We start from the raw sequence: 18,470 nt of genomic DNA, 5'->3' as shown, positions 1-18,470 counted from the left end.
CTATTCTGAGCAAGGAGTGGCTGAAGTGAAGGAGACATTCAGCTTGGAGAAGAGAGGATCTAGGAAAAGGTGAAAGTGGAAGAAACCTTCTTACTGAGGTGTCTTCCTTTCCCTTTGATTTTTTTCACCCACTGACCGTGAACCATCAAAAAGGATTAAAGCAACACCTGTCAGGGCAGGCCCATGATTCAGGTCTTCTCTGTGGACAGTGAGAGGTCAAGGGCCCACGACAGCACTGGAAGGTGGGAGCTTCCCGGGCTCCACGGCCAAGGAGGTGGGGTGAGGTGGGGAAGGGAGTGTTCGCAGCAATTGTGGAAAAGGGGAGTTGACCCAACCTGCTTTTATATGTTCTCTGCTCCACTTCTACCAGAGCAGCTCTCTTTACAAGTAAGATTTTATTTGACAAAAGGTTTCCATGGAAAAAAAAAAACCTGTAACAACGTTAATAATCCTATATTATTAAGAATAACAGCCAACAATGACAGAGCCTGCACTTTGTGCAGACACTGTGCTAGAAAGCACTTTCATTGTATTGACTTCTTTCTTTTGCATTAAAAATCCAATGAGAGGGGCTTCCCTGGTGGCGCAGTGGTTGAGAGTCCGCCTGCCGATGGAGGGGGACGCGGGTTCGTGCCCCGGTCCGGGAAGATCCCACATGCCGCGGAGCGGCCGGGCCCGTGAGCCATGGCCGCTGAGCCTGCACGTCCGGAGCCTGCGCTCCGCAACGGGAGAGGCCACAACAGTGAGAGGCCCGCATACCGCAAAAAAAAAAAAAAAAAAAAAAATCCAATGAGATAGGTATGAGGAAACAGGTATGAGGCTTTAGGTGCCTCAAGATCAAACAGATTAGTGCCAGGCAACTTTATTTCAAAGTCTACACATTTCAGCTACACTCCCAGTCTACCCGCCTGAAGACGAGACCCTAAACTGGACTCTCAAAGTGCGTGCTCCTCTTTTGGTACAAGATAACGGTATTTTCATCAAGTCTTCCATCAAAAGCTTTCAGAGATGCTACAGCGAAATTCTCTGACCTTTAACTCCTTCCAGGAGGAAAAAGAGAATTTTTCTCTCCAGCAGACTCTTTTTAAAAAATGGGGATGTCAAACAGCCGGGCAATAACTTAAGTATGGTTTTTGTTCTTCAGAATTTAGGATGCTGGCAAAATGCAATCTTTCTGCTGTTATTTTTTCTGCCAATCTAAATCAGCAGCCAACCAAAGAACTAATTTATTGTATTTCTCCAGGGGAATCAATGCAGAAACTGAGAGCTGAAGTGGACTATTATTCACTATCTATGGTTGTATTATGCCAAAAGTGCAGGAACAGAAGGGAAAAAAAGCAGTCATTTATCCTGATTCTGCCAAGTATGCAGACACGTGGTATTAGATAGATCAAATAATTCCGGGCCTTCGTGACCGTCACTGATCTACACCCAGCTCTACCAGACTTCTGAGCCTTTTCACCTGACAGTTGTCTCCTTAATGGAAAAACAGAATTTTTCTTCTTAAAAAAAAAAAAATAAATAAATAAAATAAAAGACATACGCCGAGGTAGAAAATGTCCCTAAAGACTGCTCATCAGCTTTCTTCGTCCAAATAGGGAAGCAATTTCCTTCAGGTGTCTGTTTTGTTTTATACAACAGGCCTGGCTGTGACAAGTTGGGGGTAGATTGAGTTTTTGTAAGCGAAGCACTCATTTAGAGGAATCTAGTAACTCTGCTGTAAAGCTAAGACATCTTTTAAAAACCAGAGAATCGTGATGAGGTGGAGAGAACGGCAAGGTAATTGTTTTATTCTGCTCTGTGCAACTCACACCACCCTAAGAATCGTGCAAACATAGGACTCTGTGGATGGGGGCAAGTCCACCTTAATAGCCTGGTAACCTTGACCGAGTCCTTTAGTTTAGTTGAACTCCAGCTTATTCATAAGTAAAACTAAACCTAACCTCCCTAACTACCATTTACTGAGTGCTAACCAAGTGCCAGGTACTGTGCAAAGTGCACTAAATAATTTCATTTACTGAATTCATTTAATTAATGATTTCATTAATTCACACATAAGCATCTCATGAAGTGGGTTTCCTGCAGCTCAGAAATGTTAGCAACTTGCCCAAGGTCATGACTAGGAAGCAACAGAGCAAGAATCTGAACACTAAACATGCTCTTAACCCATGCATGTCACTAAACGGAGATGGTGACCGAAGCTCTCTTCCTTCGCTATAAGGAGCAAAGGAGCAATGATGGGAGAGCATTTTGCAAAAGTATCTGCATACAGATTCACTTTCATCCCCCTACTAATATTGGGCTTTCTTAAAGCAAGGGATAGCTGCACCCAGTCCTGATGGAATTGTCCCATAAGCAGAATGGGGCCAGGGGGTACCCTAAACGCTCTCCCTGACCCGATTTTATAGAGGGAGAAAAAGCTGCGCTTCTTGGGGCCCTGTGCGTTCCAAAGTACCCACGGATTGTAAGACGCTTCCCACGGCCCCATCCAGGCTGACTGCAGATCGCTGGCAAGCTCCCTCTGTTCCAGGGCCCCGTGCAAGGCAGGCTTTGGCCTGTGTGCCTTGTCCACCTCACCAGGCTCACTGGAGGCAGCCCAGATAATACACAGCTCTCACTGTCTGCCGTGATGACTCAGACACTCCTGGCAACATCTGCTCTGTTTCTGTAAGACTCAAAGGGCTCTTTACATGAATGACGGTGAAAAGCAGTCAAGAAGCTTCTCACCCATGTGCAGGGCTATGAGATATAATGTGGAAACCAGGCACGCTCACAAACCAGCCTGGAGGTTTTAGCGCACACTTACACATGCCAAAGCTTATTAAATGTTGTTCCAGGGGATCTTTGTCATCTTGAATAATGAATTCTCGAGGTACAGTAACCAGGAATATGATTGAGGCTCAAAGTTATTTGGTGATGTTTCTCCTTGGAATCCTAAAACCACCACAGCATGTAGTGTCTGTTCCTCTATCCATCAGATCCCATCCCATCCCTCCAACATTTCTGACTCTTCTGAGTCCTTTCCCAGGTGCTGGAGATACAGTAATAGATACGAAATCTATGCCTTTAAGGGGTCCTAAGTCTTATGGGTGAGACAGACCATAGAGCAGAAGTAACAACAAAGTGTGAAAACACTGTGATAGAAGAATGCTTATGGAACTCTGGATGGCAAAGTGGGTTACCTCACTCGGTCTGGGAGCAAGAGGCAGTCCCGGAAGTCATTCAAGCCATGTTTCGTCACCCTTGCATAGAACTTTTAGAACTTAATTCTTTATAAAGTATTAAAAGGAAATAAAGTGTCCAGGTACCCAAACCAAATGATTAAAATAAAAATATATAGATTCTCCACTTGATCAGGGTAAAAGCTGGTCAGCCAAACGCACTCATGATACTAATCACAACCAGGATTTCTGAGGGCATAGCCATTGCCTCCAGGCATAATGAAAAATGGGACACATAACTCAATCAGAATGTTATTCTTCCCTGCTCACCCAGCATGCATATACTCCCTTCATTCAGCACACGTACTGAACTTATTTCCTCAATGAAGGATCCTTACAAGTCACCTCTCAGTCCGGGCTGGAAAAAACAGGCATGCAGACACCACACTCATTCTTTCCCAAATTTGGCTGAGAAGCCAAAACAAAGTGGATGGTCTCTACTATTATCAAACCAACTACTGATCAAGTCCCTCCCAGCTGTCAATCCAGAAGCCACAAGTTCAAGGCAAATGGCTAAACTTCCTCTATCAAGAGACACGTAGTGCAATAATAAAGATACAAATGAGTGAAAGAAACCCAGATGCAAGTTTATACACCCAATTTGGGACTTAAAGGAGGAAATGAAGGCAGGAAAAGACAACTAGCATTAGCCCCACACTAACTAGGACCGAGCTTGGCAAGCAGGTTCTTTTCCTGAATTTTCACAACCACCCAACGAGGAGAGCGGTGTCAAGTCTATTTCACAGAACAATAAATCAGGCTCAGGGAGACTGAGTCACTGGCCTGAAAACATATAGCAGGTGAATGCAAAGGTGAGATTCAAGCCAAGGTCTGTCCAACGTGGAGGCTACAGAGAGCTGCCCCACCCTCACTCTCCTTTGCGAAAGTAAGAGAGCCGGGACCAAAGCTATGCAGTTGGGGGTGGGAGGTGGGTTGTGGGCTGAGCAGTGGGTAGTAGCATATTTCTGGGAAGCCACCGCCTGTTAGGGTAATGGGAACACCAGAATTTCTGTTAGGATGGGAGAGTTGTTTCTGGTAGGAGAATTCCTTAATAAGCTACTTGGGCCAGAGGCTGAAGTCCTAGGAGAACCTGTATGTCTTGCAGCAGATAAAGGAAATAATTGCTTGGTCCCATCAAAAAGGGAAAAAGAGGGAAAAGAAGTGGGCGGGACAAGCAAGGTAGGGGACACGTGATGTGCAACACATCCCTCCCGGTGACATCACCACAAACTGCCACAAAAGATACTAAAAAATTGGAAATGCTTGCTGTGAGTGGGTTTCTCTTGGAAGCCATCAAGGAAATAGGTTTCCGTGTTCAGGGTGAGGGTGGAATGGAGACAACCTTCCAAGAGAGAAGCTGGGGGAAGCAGTCCACAGGAACTCGCAGAAATTCTGAGGTGGGATCCAGGCTGTTCAATCAGATCTCCCAAGAGCGGACGGTCTTTGACAGTATGTGGGCTGTTTAGTGCAGGTCTGGGACAACCGATCCCTAGTTACACCAGCCATCGCCTGCTCCGGCATCAAGCCACGCATCTCTTCCTCCTGGCCTTGGTTTGCTCTCTTTTACCTCACCCAGCACAGCACTCCCACCTCCCTAACCCATTTCTCCTGTGAGGGTCACAGCCCATCTCATCCTCTTCTCATCTCCCCATCCTCTGTCCTTCACAGGCCTTAGTCCTTGGTGCTGACCCTGTCTGGTCCAGACTTAGCTCAATCTAAGTACCTAAGTCCTCTAGGACAGAGGTCGGCAAACCAGGGCCTGACGGCCAAATCTTTTTTTTTTTTTTTTTTTTTTTTTAATTAAAGTATAGTTAATTTACAATGTTGTGTTAGTTTCAAGTGTATAGCAAAGTGATTCATATATATATATATTTATAGATACGAATTTCCCATTATAGGTTATTATAAGATATTGAATTTCCCACTATAGGTTATTATAAGATATTGAATACAATTCCCTGTGCTATAACAGTAGGTCCTTGTGGTTCATGCCCACAACCTTGTAAATAAAGCTTTATTGGAACACAGCCACGCTCATCCTTTTGCATACTGTCTATAGCTGCTTCCTTACTACAGTGACAGAACTGGGTACTTGCAACAGAGATCCTATGCCCCGTAAAGCCCTAAGTATTTACTATCTGGACACTTAAGAGAAAGTTTGCTGACCTTGCTCCAGAATATTAATTCCTCAAGGCCAGGGGCTCTGTTTCACTCATCTTTTTTTCTCCAGTACCTGATACAGGGTAAATATTTGATTAAGTGGTTGAATGCATGTACGAGGATTAGATAAACATCATTAGGTCAGGTACTGCTAAGATACGAATTAGAAATGCTTTTAATAACTGAAAAGAGATCATTCTAAAGCTATAACTGTATTTTCCAGTTAAGCCAGTTAGCAGCAACAACAGAGACTTTATGCTTCAATACATATTGATTTGGTTTTTTCTCAAAAGCATGTTATCCCATCTCTCTTCCTTAGTACTTGTGTCTAATTGAAAGCGCCACGTGATGCTTCAAGCTGCGTATCTCAACATCGGTATTCATTAGTGAAGAATCACAGACGTAGCTTTCGATGTTACTTGGAAAGAGGATCATTTGCCTTCAGTTAAACGGTGAAAATTATTGCTTTTTGGTACACATACCAAAAATACCAGTTTATGTCCCTATCATTTACTCTTCATGATTTTAACAATTAAAAACAGCTCAATAACTTATTGAGCACATATTGTATAAAAGGCACTATTCTAAGCAATTTATTTGCATTGCCTAATTTACCCCTCACAATAACCCTAAGTAGTTGATCCTGCTACATCCTCATTTTACAGATGAGAAAACTGAGGCTTGGAAAGGTTATGTAGCTTGCCCAATGTCAAATGACAGGTACACATCTACCGGCTCCAGTGTCTGAGCTGTAAATCATGATTCTACAGCTCATTCATTCATTTACTCCACCAACAAATATTTACCTAAAGTCTCTAGATACCAAGTTCTGTGATGGCAATGGACAGAAAAGAGAAGAAGGCTCAGTCCCCACCTGCAAATGAAGGATGGACAAGATGACCATAGCACGTGAGAGAACAACCAGAGGATAAGGGCAGGGTGCCGTGGGAACAGAGAGGAGGGGTTTCAAACTGAGCCCAGGAAAAGCCTTCTAGAGGAAACGAAGTCTGAGCTGAAACGTAAAAGGTGAAGTAGAAACTTGGTGGGAAAAAAGAGTGAAGAACTAGGAGGGCAGAAAGCATTTCAGAGACAGACCAGCACCGACAAAGGCGGCACACTTGAGAGAATAAAGGCCCCTGCATGAAACTACTAACTATTCCATAAGGCAGAAGCTTGAAGTGAGACAGCAGACCAGCTCCCTCTAAACAGTCAAACGCAGAGGAGAAATGCTAATTCAGTATTCCAAGGTTCACCTGACAAGTTCCCCCTTCTCAACAAAAGTCATTTTCTTCTTTATGAAAATCAGATAACTTCTGGGCTTCCTAGGTGGCACAGTGGGTAAGAATCCGCCTGTCAGTGCAGGGTACACGGGTTCGATCCCTGGTCCCGGAAGATCCCACATGCTGTGGAGTAAGTAAGCCCGCGCGCCAAAACTACTGAGCCTGCGCTCTAGAGCTCGCAAGCCATGACTACGGAGCCTGCGTCCCACGACTACTGAAGCCTGCACGCCTAGAGCCCGTGCTCCGCAACAAGAGAAGCCACCGCAATGAGAAACCTGCGCAATAAAAATAAATAAATAAATAAATAAATAAAAAAGAAAATCAGATAACTTCTGATTGCAGACTCCCTCCCACCAAAAACTAAGGCCCTGATGGACTCAGTGAAACCATAAAGGCTGGTAGAAAGTCAACACTCAATAAATACGCACCAAATGAATGCACTGAATTGGCACAGTAAAGCTGTGCACCAGCTTTGAGTTAAAATGAATTATTTTTATTTTTTTTTAAGGTAAGAAGTGGATTTATTTAGAAAGATACACATTCCACAGACAGAGTGTAGGCCATCTCAGAAGGTGAGAGGCCAAAATGAATTGTTAACTGGAGATAGTCAGCTACCAAGCTTTGGAGACGGAGGAATGTGAAAAAACTGTATGATTTTAATAGCTGGTATCAGAGTTCCTCTTAGAAGCTTTGTTTAAGAAATACCTTGGATATGGGCCACCATATCCAAGGAAGTGTGGAAGATGAGGCTCTGGGGCATGGTCTGGAAGGAGACAAGAAAACAGAGATCAACTGCTTGGCATACGAAAGGGCGAGGGAGAAGAGAACTGAACAATACAGTAGGAAGCTGGAGTCTTAAAAACAAAACAAAATGTGGTCACTGAGAAATTCTCAGTGGCAGGGAAGCTGAAGGACTTTTAAGAACAGGAACATCCAATATTCAATTTGAAGGTGCTCGTATTGCAACACTGTAACCCCTCCATGGCCTTGAACTTTCAGGAAAAATCTACGCTCAAAGCCTTATGTCACTCTTTTGAGGACAGAAGGAGGTGGGGCAGTTCCAGTGCCAAGAGAGAGATACTGCACGTAGGATAGGAAGCTCCGTGATCTACAGGCTCGAGTATTTCAACAGAACAGGAACTAGGAACAAATACTACTGACCAACAGTAATGTAACCCCACCTTCACCCCAACAAAACAAAATCAGTAAAACATAACACTTCCAGAAAGACTCTGGGTCTTCTTCCACCTGTGAGTTGGCAGATCAATTTCATTTGAATCTCTGTGGTGGGCTAGTGAATATCTAACAACCCTGAAGAAGACTAAAAAAGTTCTGATTTACAGTGTGTGCCGATTTCTGTGGTATAAATACTCCCGGCATGGCAGCTATCAAGCTATTGACATGATATTAACAGTCTTCTGAGAGTGCTAAAAATTTTTAAGTTGGCTCTCATGAACTGGTACAAGCTGGCTCATCATGTCCACAGCTGGCGTCTAGGTTAACGGCAGTTCCCATGGATGCAGTCCTTGTTTTGGCTTTAACGAGAGAAAGTGCTATCCAGAGCGTTATTAGCTTCTGGAGACCAGGCAATACCTATAGGAGGGTAAGGAAGGCCAAGGGACAAGAAAGGCACAGAGGCAGGCACCATGAGTCAGGGAGCCATCATGTGATCAACGTACATTAGAGCTGAAAGGAAGCACTCAGTTAGCTGGTATGATGCCCTTTTTTAAAGAGGAGGAAGCCAGGGCCCAGAGAGCATGATCAACTGCTCAAGGTCACTCTTTGAATTAGTAGCCGACCTGGAACTGGAGCTGGGGCTGCCTGCCTCCCTCTCCTCTGTGCCTCAAAGTCCTCCTTTCAGGGAAAGGAAGGCCTGAACTTGGCTAGCAGCTGGGCAGGGGCACACATGGGCAGCTCTGGCTAAGTTTTTACATTTTACTAGCTTACCATTTGGAGAACTTCTGACTCTCTCTGTATGAAGAGGAGGAGCTCTGTCAGGGATTTGGGTGAGCTTAAAAAAGCCCGCCAGAGATCCAGCTGACAAGAAGGAACGACCCAACTGGGGTGGCCAGCAGCAAAAGAATGAGCGGACAGATTTCTCCAAGAATGTCCAAGGATGTGGGTGGAAGCAGAGGGCGGATGGGATCTTCCCAACTGTAAAAGGATCCCCCATTCCCATGCTGATCAGCAGGAAATAGGAGAGGCAGAAGACGGAGGTCCTTTTATGTTCTTAATACGTCTCCAAACACAAAAACCTAAAATGTACCAGGCAATGTCACCCTCTCATTGAAAAGAAGATCAAATTAGGCATCGTAAATGTTTTTCAAATGATTTCTGGCCTGGTTATGTTACAGAAAACAGGGCAGGGTGATTCAAACCTGCTGTCAATACAGAGTGAAGGAGAGAAAAATGCCAGCTATTCCGCAGCTGTCCGGCCGGAATCCTGGAGGAGCTGCTTTCATGACAACTCTGATGCAGAGAAACAAGCCAACTTCCAGAGCAGGAGTTAAACCAAATAAACCTGAAGGATATCAATTTAGGAGGAGAGTCTTAAAATAGCAGCCAGGAATGCATGGGTTCCCTTCCACAACTCAGATTACATGCCCTGTCCCTGTCTTAAATAAAACTATGCACTCAAAGTGTCTGTTTCATCTAGTTTCCCTCTGAGATGCCAATGAATTTTCAGCTCATGGAAGCCAGTCTGGAGGCAAACATGCTGGGTGAGCAAATGTACAAACTGATACTCCTTGGAAAGGCAGGCAGGGTACGGAGAGAAGTAAGACACAGTCTGGGTCCCTAGGAAACTATCCTAGGATTAGGGAGAGACACACCCACAGGGTCATGTTCCCAAGGGTGAAGATTTCGAGCTAAACTAATGGGATGGTCTTCATGCAGATGGGCGTTTAAAATGGACTCTTCAGAAAGGGAACCCTCCTACCTACACTGTTGGTGGGAATGTAAATTGATGCAGCCACTATGGAAAACAGTGTGGAGGTTCCTTAGAAAACTAAAAATAGAGCTACGATATGATGCAGCAATCCCACTCCTGGCCATATATCTGGAAAAGATGAAAACTCTAATTCGAAAAGATACATGCACCCCAATATTCACAGCAGCACTATTTACAATAACCAAGACATGGATGCAAAGTGTCCATCGACAGATGAATGGATAAAGAAGATGTGGTGTGTGTGTATATATATATATATATATATATATATACACACACACACATATTTTAGGAGCTCTGTACCAAAAATGGGGATGAAAACCAAATAAATATTTATCACAAATTACAATATCACAGTGGCCCCCTGTCCAAGGCTAATTTGGAACTAACTGTCCAAGAGATCTCAGAGTAAGAAGATTACCCAGAACACTAACCAGATTCAGGAAACCTGGGTTCTGATCCTGTTTCGGCCACCGTCTGTTCTTTCAACAAAGATTTATCGAACATGAGGCGTGTTCCCTGCCTACATACAACTTAAGAGTCTAGCACTGATTTGCTGGGTAGACTTGAGAAGGTCACGTTGCCTGCTTCAGACAGACACGTGCAAGAAAGCTCTCAACTTCTGTTCCCTTGATCCTGCCATGCTCTCCCTCACCGTCCCCGCCCCCGCCCCCCCCACCACCCCCCGCTTCTTCCGCAAGCTGTTCCCTCGGCCTAGAATACTCTCTCCTTCTATGTAGTTCATTCACCACTCATCCGGCCATTTGCTGGTTTGGTCATAGCTGCATCTCCAGTAATTTGCACAGAACCTGACACAAAAAGGGGGCTTAGGGCTTCCCTGGTGGCGCAGTGGTTGAGAGTCCGCCTGCCGATGCGGGGGACACGGGTTCGTGCTCCGGTCCGAGATGATCCCACATGCCGCAGAGCGGCTGGGCCCGTGAGCCATGGCCGCTGAGCCTGCGCGTCCGGAACCTGTGCTCCGCAACGGGAGAGGACACAACAGTGAGAGGCCCGCGTACCGGAAAAAAAAAAAAAAGGCGGGGGGGGCTTAATGATTGGTGAGTTTAGTCAAAGCGAGCTTGTATGACGGCATGATGGTTAAAAGCAGAACACCAGCTTTGAAATCATGCAGATCCTGGTTCAAATCTCCACTCTGGCCCTTGCTGGCGGCGTGATGTAGGCAACTTATTTCACCACTCTGAGCCTCAGTGTCTGTATCTGTGAAATGGATCAGATACTACTGACATTCCCTGGTAGTGGTGTGAGGGATTGAACAAGGCTATGCATGCAAAGTGCCTAAAACACCTCTAGGCAGGTAAGAAAACCTGAATAGCTAGCAGCTCACCATGACCGTTATCTTCATTACTACTGTTACGAGGTCCTTTTCTGTTCACAGTCTACCACCTCATCTACACTAAAAGCAGGCCCTAAAGTTATTTATAAGGCAGGCTTTTGTAACAGCTGCTTGCTGGCACACATGTAAGGCCTTCTGACAGCAATGAAGAGGAGGAGGAGGAGGAGGACAATTACTTCCTCTCATGTCACTGATTTTGGACCCTTTGACAGGTTTGTTTTACGAAAGCCCACATGAGAAGTGGGAGAATAAAAAGACCAGCTCAAGCCTGCTCCTGAAGAAATGGACTTCCCAGAAACTCCTCAGGATCCTCTAACCACAAACCACGGAAAGCTGCACAACATTTTACAACCAGGAATCTCTCCTTTGCCTGCCAGGAATCTATGCTCGCCAAGGGTATGGAAACCTGTTTCTGTGCATTAGATCAAATGACAACTCAAAGTTACAATCTGCTTTTATCTGGATCAAAGGCAAAAAGATAAATATCTCAGCCATTACTTAAAATTCCTAGTCCGGCACCAAAGGCTTTCTACACTGTGGTTCCAGAGGGAATGGACAGAGCAGGGCACTCTGTGACCTGCCTCAAAGCTCTGCTTACTGCCTCGGGCTCTCCTGGAACTGGGGGAGCTTCTGGAATTGGGTTCCTAGAAAAAGGGGGCTCATCCTCTATCCCAGGGATCAGCCCATCCGAACTGGATTAAAGTTAAATAGATACAGGGAAAGGAGGGCTGGGAATTCTTTTCTGCATTACCCTTGTGGCAAAGGCAATGCCCTTATTTTACTGGGGGTAAACTGAGGCCCAGGAAGGGGGTGGCACGTAACCACAAACACCACTGGGCAGGAGCGGAACTGCGGCCACAACATCTACTCAAATACGGCAGGAAAGGTGGCCGTTGTTTTCAATCCACTTTACAGAGATATAAATCATGATAATACTCACCCATTCAAAGTGTATAATTCACTGGTTTTTAGTATACTTATGAAGTTGTGCAACTATCATCACAACCTAATTAAAACATTTTATTACAGCAAAAAAATACAATGGAATATTAGTCATAAAAAAGAATGAAATATTGCCATTGGCAGCAACATAGATAGACCTAGAGAATACCACACTAAGTGAAGTAAGTCATATAGTGAAAAACAAATATTATATGATGTCACTTATATGTGGAATCTAAAAAATAATACAAATAAATTTATTTACAAAACAGAAACCACTCACAGACGTAGAAAACCAACTTATGGTTACCAAAGGGCAAGTGGGGGGACAAACTAGGAGTATGGGATTAACAGATACACATTACTATACAGAAAATAAACAACAAGGTCCTACTGTATAGGGTAGGGAACTATATTCAATATCTTGTAATAACCTATACTGGAAAAGGATCTGAAAAATATATATATTTTTATACATCTGAATCACTTTGTCATATACCTGAAAGTAACACAATATTGTAAATCAACTATACTTCAATAAAAAAATAATAAATAACTCTGCAGGAGGCAGTAATTTATTTAATAAATATCTCTTCTGTGCTAGGTCAAAGGAACACAAAGATCAATGGTGACCAATTTCATGGGGTGGATAAGGAGTCTGGCATACCAAAAATACTACATTTAAACATATTTTTTCTGCTTCACTTAACATCTTGGTAGCCAGCAGTATAGACATTAAAGTCCAGTTGTGTTTAAGTAGAATGTAAAGATCTGCCCCATGCTGTGGGTGTTTGAAAGTAGAACAGCCTTTTTCAAGAGATACAGAAATGCACAAGAATCACTTTTTTGCAAAGAGGCCAAAATGTCCTCGAGCCCAAATATAAATTCCGCTCCTACTTTCTCTATCTCAAAAACATTGGCCTTAGTTCATCTTGCTTTTGACAGTTCCCTAATCTTTATTTAATGAGATAAAGTTAAAGAACTACTACCAAACATAGACATTTTGCTTAGAAATTAGAATGTAAGCACCAAAAGAAGTTACTCGGCTGAGATCTAACTGAGCAGAAATTCACTGATGAAATCCCTGCAACCCATCATCGCACCCATCAGGATCGCCACAGCGGCTGCATAAGTCATCACATGTGTTCACAGACACTGAAACTCGCTGGGATTTAGCCGGCCCGGGACTTCATCACCACCCAGCTCCATCAGGTCCCTGTGTCCACAAATAAAACTATCACTGGACCATGATGTGCCTTCTCTTTTACTGAAAGCCCATCAGATTAGCAAAGGTCCTTGGGCAGCTCTGCCCCCAGGCTAGGATTGCTTAAGCCACGATGTTCCAATGATTTCTGCCCTGACCGGCCCACGGAGGTACACTAGGTCATTAAAAGGATTCTAGTATTAATTCCAGTGTGCGTGCGTGCGTGCGTGCGTGCGTGCGTGCGTGCGTGGATTGCTTAAGCCACGATGTTCCAATGATTTCTGCCCTGACCGGCCCACGGAGGTACACTAGGTCATTAAAAGGATTCTAGTATTAATTCCAGTGTGCGTGCGTGCGTGCGTGCGTGCGTGCGTGCGTGCGTGCGTGCGTGCGTGTGTGTGTGTGTGTGTGTGTGTGTGTGTGTGTGTGTGTTGGGGGGATTCCCCACACCTCCCAGCAATTCTCTGACACCAGCTGGGTGTCCTCCAATCCAACTCAACTCTAACACTATTTACCTGGAGTTAATGTCAGGTTCCACAGGTTAAGGGTTTAATCCCACAAGACTGCTTCCCACCCCCAACCCTCTACCAACGCTCAAACATCAGTCACAAGCCTGCATTTCTGACTGACCAGATAGATTGAAGGTATCCACAACGTCCTCCTTGGATTCAACTAATTTGCTACAGCAGCTCACAGAACTCTTAAGAGGAATATTTTACTTACCAGATCACTGGTTTATTATAAAAGGATATAACTCAGGCACAGCCAGATGGAAGAGATACCTAGGACAAGGTACCGGGAAAGGACCAGGAGCTCCCATGACCTCCATCCTCCCCACATCTCCATAGGGTCACCAACACGGAAGCTATCCAAACCCTGTCCTGTTGGGGTTTTATGGAGGCTTCAATACAGAGGCATGACTGATTAAATCCTTGGCCATTGGTGCTTGACATCAATCTCTGTCCCTCTCCCCTCCCCGGAGGTCAAGGAGTGGGACTGAAAGTTACGACCCTCTAATCACATGGTTGGCTCCACTCGCCACCAGCCCCCATGCTTAGGTGTGGTCCAAAGTCACCTCACTAACAGAATAAAAGACACCTTTACCACTCCTATAGCTTAGAAAATTCCAAGGATTTTAGGAGCTCTGTACCAAAAATGGGGATGAAAACCAAATAAATATTTATCACAAATTACAATATCACAGTGGCCCCCTGTCCAAGGCTAATTTGGAACTAACTGTCCAAGAGATCTCAGAGTAAGAAGATTACCCAGAACACTAACCAGATTCAGGAAACCTGGGTTCTGATCCTGTTTCGGCCACCGTCTGTTCTTTCAACAAAGATTTATCGAACATGAGGCGTGTTCCCTGCCTACATACAACTTAAGAGTCTAGCACTGATTTGCTGGGTAGACTTGAGAAGGTCACGTTGCCTGCTTCAGACAGACACGTGCAAGAAAGCTCTCAACTTCTGTTCCCTTGATCCTGCCATGCTCTCCCTCACCGTCCCCGCCCCCGCCCCCCCCACCACCCCCCGCTTCTTCCGCAAGCTGTTCCCTCGGCCTAGAATACTCTCTCCTTCTATGTAGTTCATTCACCACTCATCCGGCATTTGCTGGTTTTGGTCATAGCTGCATCTCCAGTAATTTGCACAGAACCTGACACAAAAAGGGGGCTTAGGGCTTCCCTGGTGGCGCAGTGGTTGAGAGTCCGCCTGCCGATGCGGGGGACACGGGTTCGTGCTCCGGTCCGAGATGATCCCACATGCCGCAGAGCGGCTGGGCCCGTGAGCCATGGCCGCTGAGCCTGCGCGTCCGGAACCTGTGCTCCGCAACGGGAGAGGACACAACAGTGAGAGGCCCGCGTACCGGAAAAAAAAAAAAAAGGCGGGGGGGGCTTAATGATTGGTGAGTTTAGTCAAAGCGAGCTTGTATGACGGCATGATGGTTAAAAGCAGAACACCAGCTTTGAAATCATGCAGATCCTGGTTCAAATCTCCACTCTGGCCCTTGCTGGCGGCGTGATGTAGGCAACTTATTTCACCACTCTGAGCCTCAGTGTCTGTATCTGTGAAATGGATCAGATACTACTGACATTCCCTGGTAGTGGTGTGAGGGATTGAACAAGGCTATGCATGCAAAGTGCCTAAAACACCTCTAGGCAGGTAAGAAAACCTGAATAGCTAGCAGCTCACCATGACCGTTATCTTCATTACTACTGTTACGAGGTCCTTTTCTGTTCACAGTCTACCACCTCATCTACACTAAAAGCAGGCCCTAAAGTTATTTATAAGGCAGGCTTTTGTAACAGCTGCTTGCTGGCACACATGTAAGGCCTTCTGACAGCAATGAAGAGGAGGAGGAGGAGGAGGACAATTACTTCCTCTCATGTCACTGATTTTGGACCCTTTGACAGGTTTGTTTTACGAAAGCCCACATGAGAAGTGGGAGAATAAAAAGACCAGCTCAAGCCTGCTCCTGAAGAAATGGACTTCCCAGAAACTCCTCAGGATCCTCTAACCACAAACCACGGAAAGCTGCACAACATTTTACAACCAGGAATCTCTCCTTTGCCTGCCAGGAATCTATGCTCGCCAAGGGTATGGAAACCTGTTTCTGTGCATTAGATCAAATGACAACTCAAAGTTACAATCTGCTTTTATCTGGATCAAAGGCAAAAAGATAAATATCTCAGCCATTACTTAAAATTCCTAGTCCGGCACCAAAGGCTTTCTACACTGTGGTTCCAGAGGGAATGGACAGAGCAGGGCACTCTGTGACCTGCCTCAAAGCTCTGCTTACTGCCTCGGGCTCTCCTGGAACTGGGGGAGCTTCTGGAATTGGGTTCCTAGAAAAAGGGGGCTCATCCTCTATCCCAGGGATCAGCCCATCCGAACTGGATTAAAGTTAAATAGATACAGGGAAAGGAGGGCTGGGAATTCTTTTCTGCATTACCCTTGTGGCAAAGGCAATGCCCTTATTTTACTGGGGGTAAACTGAGGCCCAGGAAGGGGGTGGCACGTAACCACACACACCACTGGGCAGGAGCGGAACTGCGGCCACAACATCTACTCAAATACGGCAGGAAAGGTGGCCGTTGTTTTCAATCCACTTTACAGAGATATAAATCATGATAATACTCACCCATTCAAAGTGTATAATTCACTGGTTTTTAGTATACTTATGAAGTTGTGCAACTATCATCACAACCTAATTAAAACACATTTTATTACAGCAAAAAAAAAAAACTCCGAAGCTATTAGCAGCCACTCTCCATGCCCCTCTGCATGCCTTCACCCTGACCCGTAGCCCTGGCAACCACAAATCTACTTTGTTTTGCTATACATTTGCCTACTCTGGACATTTCATATAAATGGAATCATACAATGGTCTTCTGTGACCAGGAAGCCATTTTTTCATGATGGACTTTAGCAGCAGACCCTCTGGTTGCTCCCTGAACTACTTACTATCCAGAGATGTGCTGTCCCATACTATAGCCACTCGCCACATGTGGCTATTTAAATTATTAACATTGAATATACTAAAACTTCAGTTCCTCATTGTCACCAGCCATATTTCAAGTGCTTAACAGTCCCATGTAGCTAGTGGTTATCACATTAGACAGCACAGATGTGAAATATCACACCATCACTGCAGAAAGTTCTATTGGACAGCACTGACCCGGAGGATACAGAGGCATTTGCTCCTTAACTACAAACCCACTCGCTCTAAAATGGCTGCTCTTCCTGGTGTTGAAAAGTTACCTTTGCAAATGAAGTGTGAAGGTGAAAAAGAGCTAAGGGAAGGGGGAGGGGGAGGGGGAGAAGGGGGAGGGGAGGGAGAGGGGGAGGAGGAGAGGAGGGGGAGGGGAGGAGGGGAAGGGGAAGAGGAGGGAGGGGTGGGCCAGGAGGAGCCAACCTCCTCCTCCCACCCTTCCCGCCCCCAGCTCAGTGTTAGGGGATTCCCCACACCTCCCAGCAATTCTCTGACACCAGCTGGGTGTCCTCCAATCCAACTCAACTCTAACACTATTTACCTGGAGTTAATGTCAGGTTCCACAGGTTAAGGGTTTAATCCCACAAGACTGCTTCCCACCCCCAACCCTCTACCAACGCTCAAACATCAGTCACAAGCCTGCATTTCTGACTGACCAGATAGATTGAAGGTATCCACAACGTCCTCCTTGGATTCAACTAATTTGCTACAGCAGCTCACAGAACTCTTAAGAGGAATATTTTACTTACCAGATCACTGGTTTATTATAAAAGGATATAACTCAGGCACAGCCAGATGGAAGAGATACCTAGGACAAGGTACCGGGAAAGGACCAGGAGCTCCCATGACCTCCATCCTCCCCACATCTCCATAGGGTCACCAACACGGAAGCTATCCAAACCCTGTCCTGTTGGGGTTTTATGGAGGCTTCAATACAGAGGCATGACTGATTAAATCCTTGGCCATTGGTGCTTGACATCAATCTCTGTCCCTCTCCCCTCCCCGGAGGTCAAGGAGTGGGACTGAAAGTTACGACCCTCTAATCACATGGTTGGCTCCACTCGCCACCAGCCCCCATGCTTAGGTGTGGTCCAAAGTCACCTCACTAACAGAATAAAAGACACCTTTACCACTCCTATAGCTTAGAAAATTCCAAGGATTTTAGGAGCTCTGTACCAAAAATGGGGATGAAAACCAAATAAATATTTATCACAAATTACAATATCACAGTGGCCCCCTGTCCAAGGCTAATTTGGAACTAACTGTCCAAGAGATCTCAGAGTAAGAAGATTACCCAGAACACTAACCAGATTCAGGAAACCTGGGTTCTGATCCTGTTTCGGCCACCGTCTGTTCTTTCAACAAAGATTTATCGAACATGAGGCGTGTTCCCTGCCTACATACAACTTAAGAGTCTAGCACTGATTTGCTGGGTAGACTTGAGAAGGTCACGTTGCCTGCTTCAGACAGACACGTGCAAGAAAGCTCTCAACTTCTGTTCCCTTGATCCTGCCATGCTCTCCCTCACCGTCCCCGCCCCCGCCCCCCCCACCACCCCCCGCTTCTTCCGCAAGCTGTTCCCTCGGCCTAGAATACTCTCTCCTTCTATGTAGTTCATTCACCACTCATCCGGCATTTGCTGGTTTTGGTCATAGCTGCATCTCCAGTAATTTGCACAGAACCTGACACAAAAAGGGGGCTTAGGGCTTCCCTGGTGGCGCAGTGGTTGAGAGTCCGCCTGCCGATGCGGGGGACACGGGTTCGTGCTCCGGTCCGAGATGATCCCACATGCCGCAGAGCGGCTGGGCCCGTGAGCCATGGCCGCTGAGCCTGCGCGTCCGGAACCTGTGCTCCGCAACGGGAGAGG

At 45.6% G+C, this 18,470-nt stretch overlaps 1 protein-coding gene across 1 annotated transcript in view; it reads right to left on the bottom strand.

Moving 5' to 3' along the window:
- The window catches only part of LOC114487942 (neuron navigator 2-like), a 229,328-nt gene continuing 210,858 nt past the window's right edge, over positions 1-18,470 (bottom strand). Inside the window, exon 8 of the mRNA XM_028500908.1 lies at positions 1-59. Coding sequence (XP_028356709.1) covers positions 1-59 — 59 coding nt within the window. The remainder of the gene's footprint in view (positions 60-18,470) is intronic.

The sequence above is a fragment of the Physeter macrocephalus genome, chromosome 16 (genome assembly GCF_002837175.3).
Source record: "Physeter macrocephalus isolate SW-GA chromosome 16, ASM283717v5, whole genome shotgun sequence".
Classification (NCBI taxonomy): Eukaryota; Metazoa; Chordata; class Mammalia; order Artiodactyla; family Physeteridae; genus Physeter; species Physeter macrocephalus.
The sequence above is the reverse complement of the archived record's forward strand: the minus strand, read 5'-3'. Positions and strand labels throughout refer to the sequence as shown.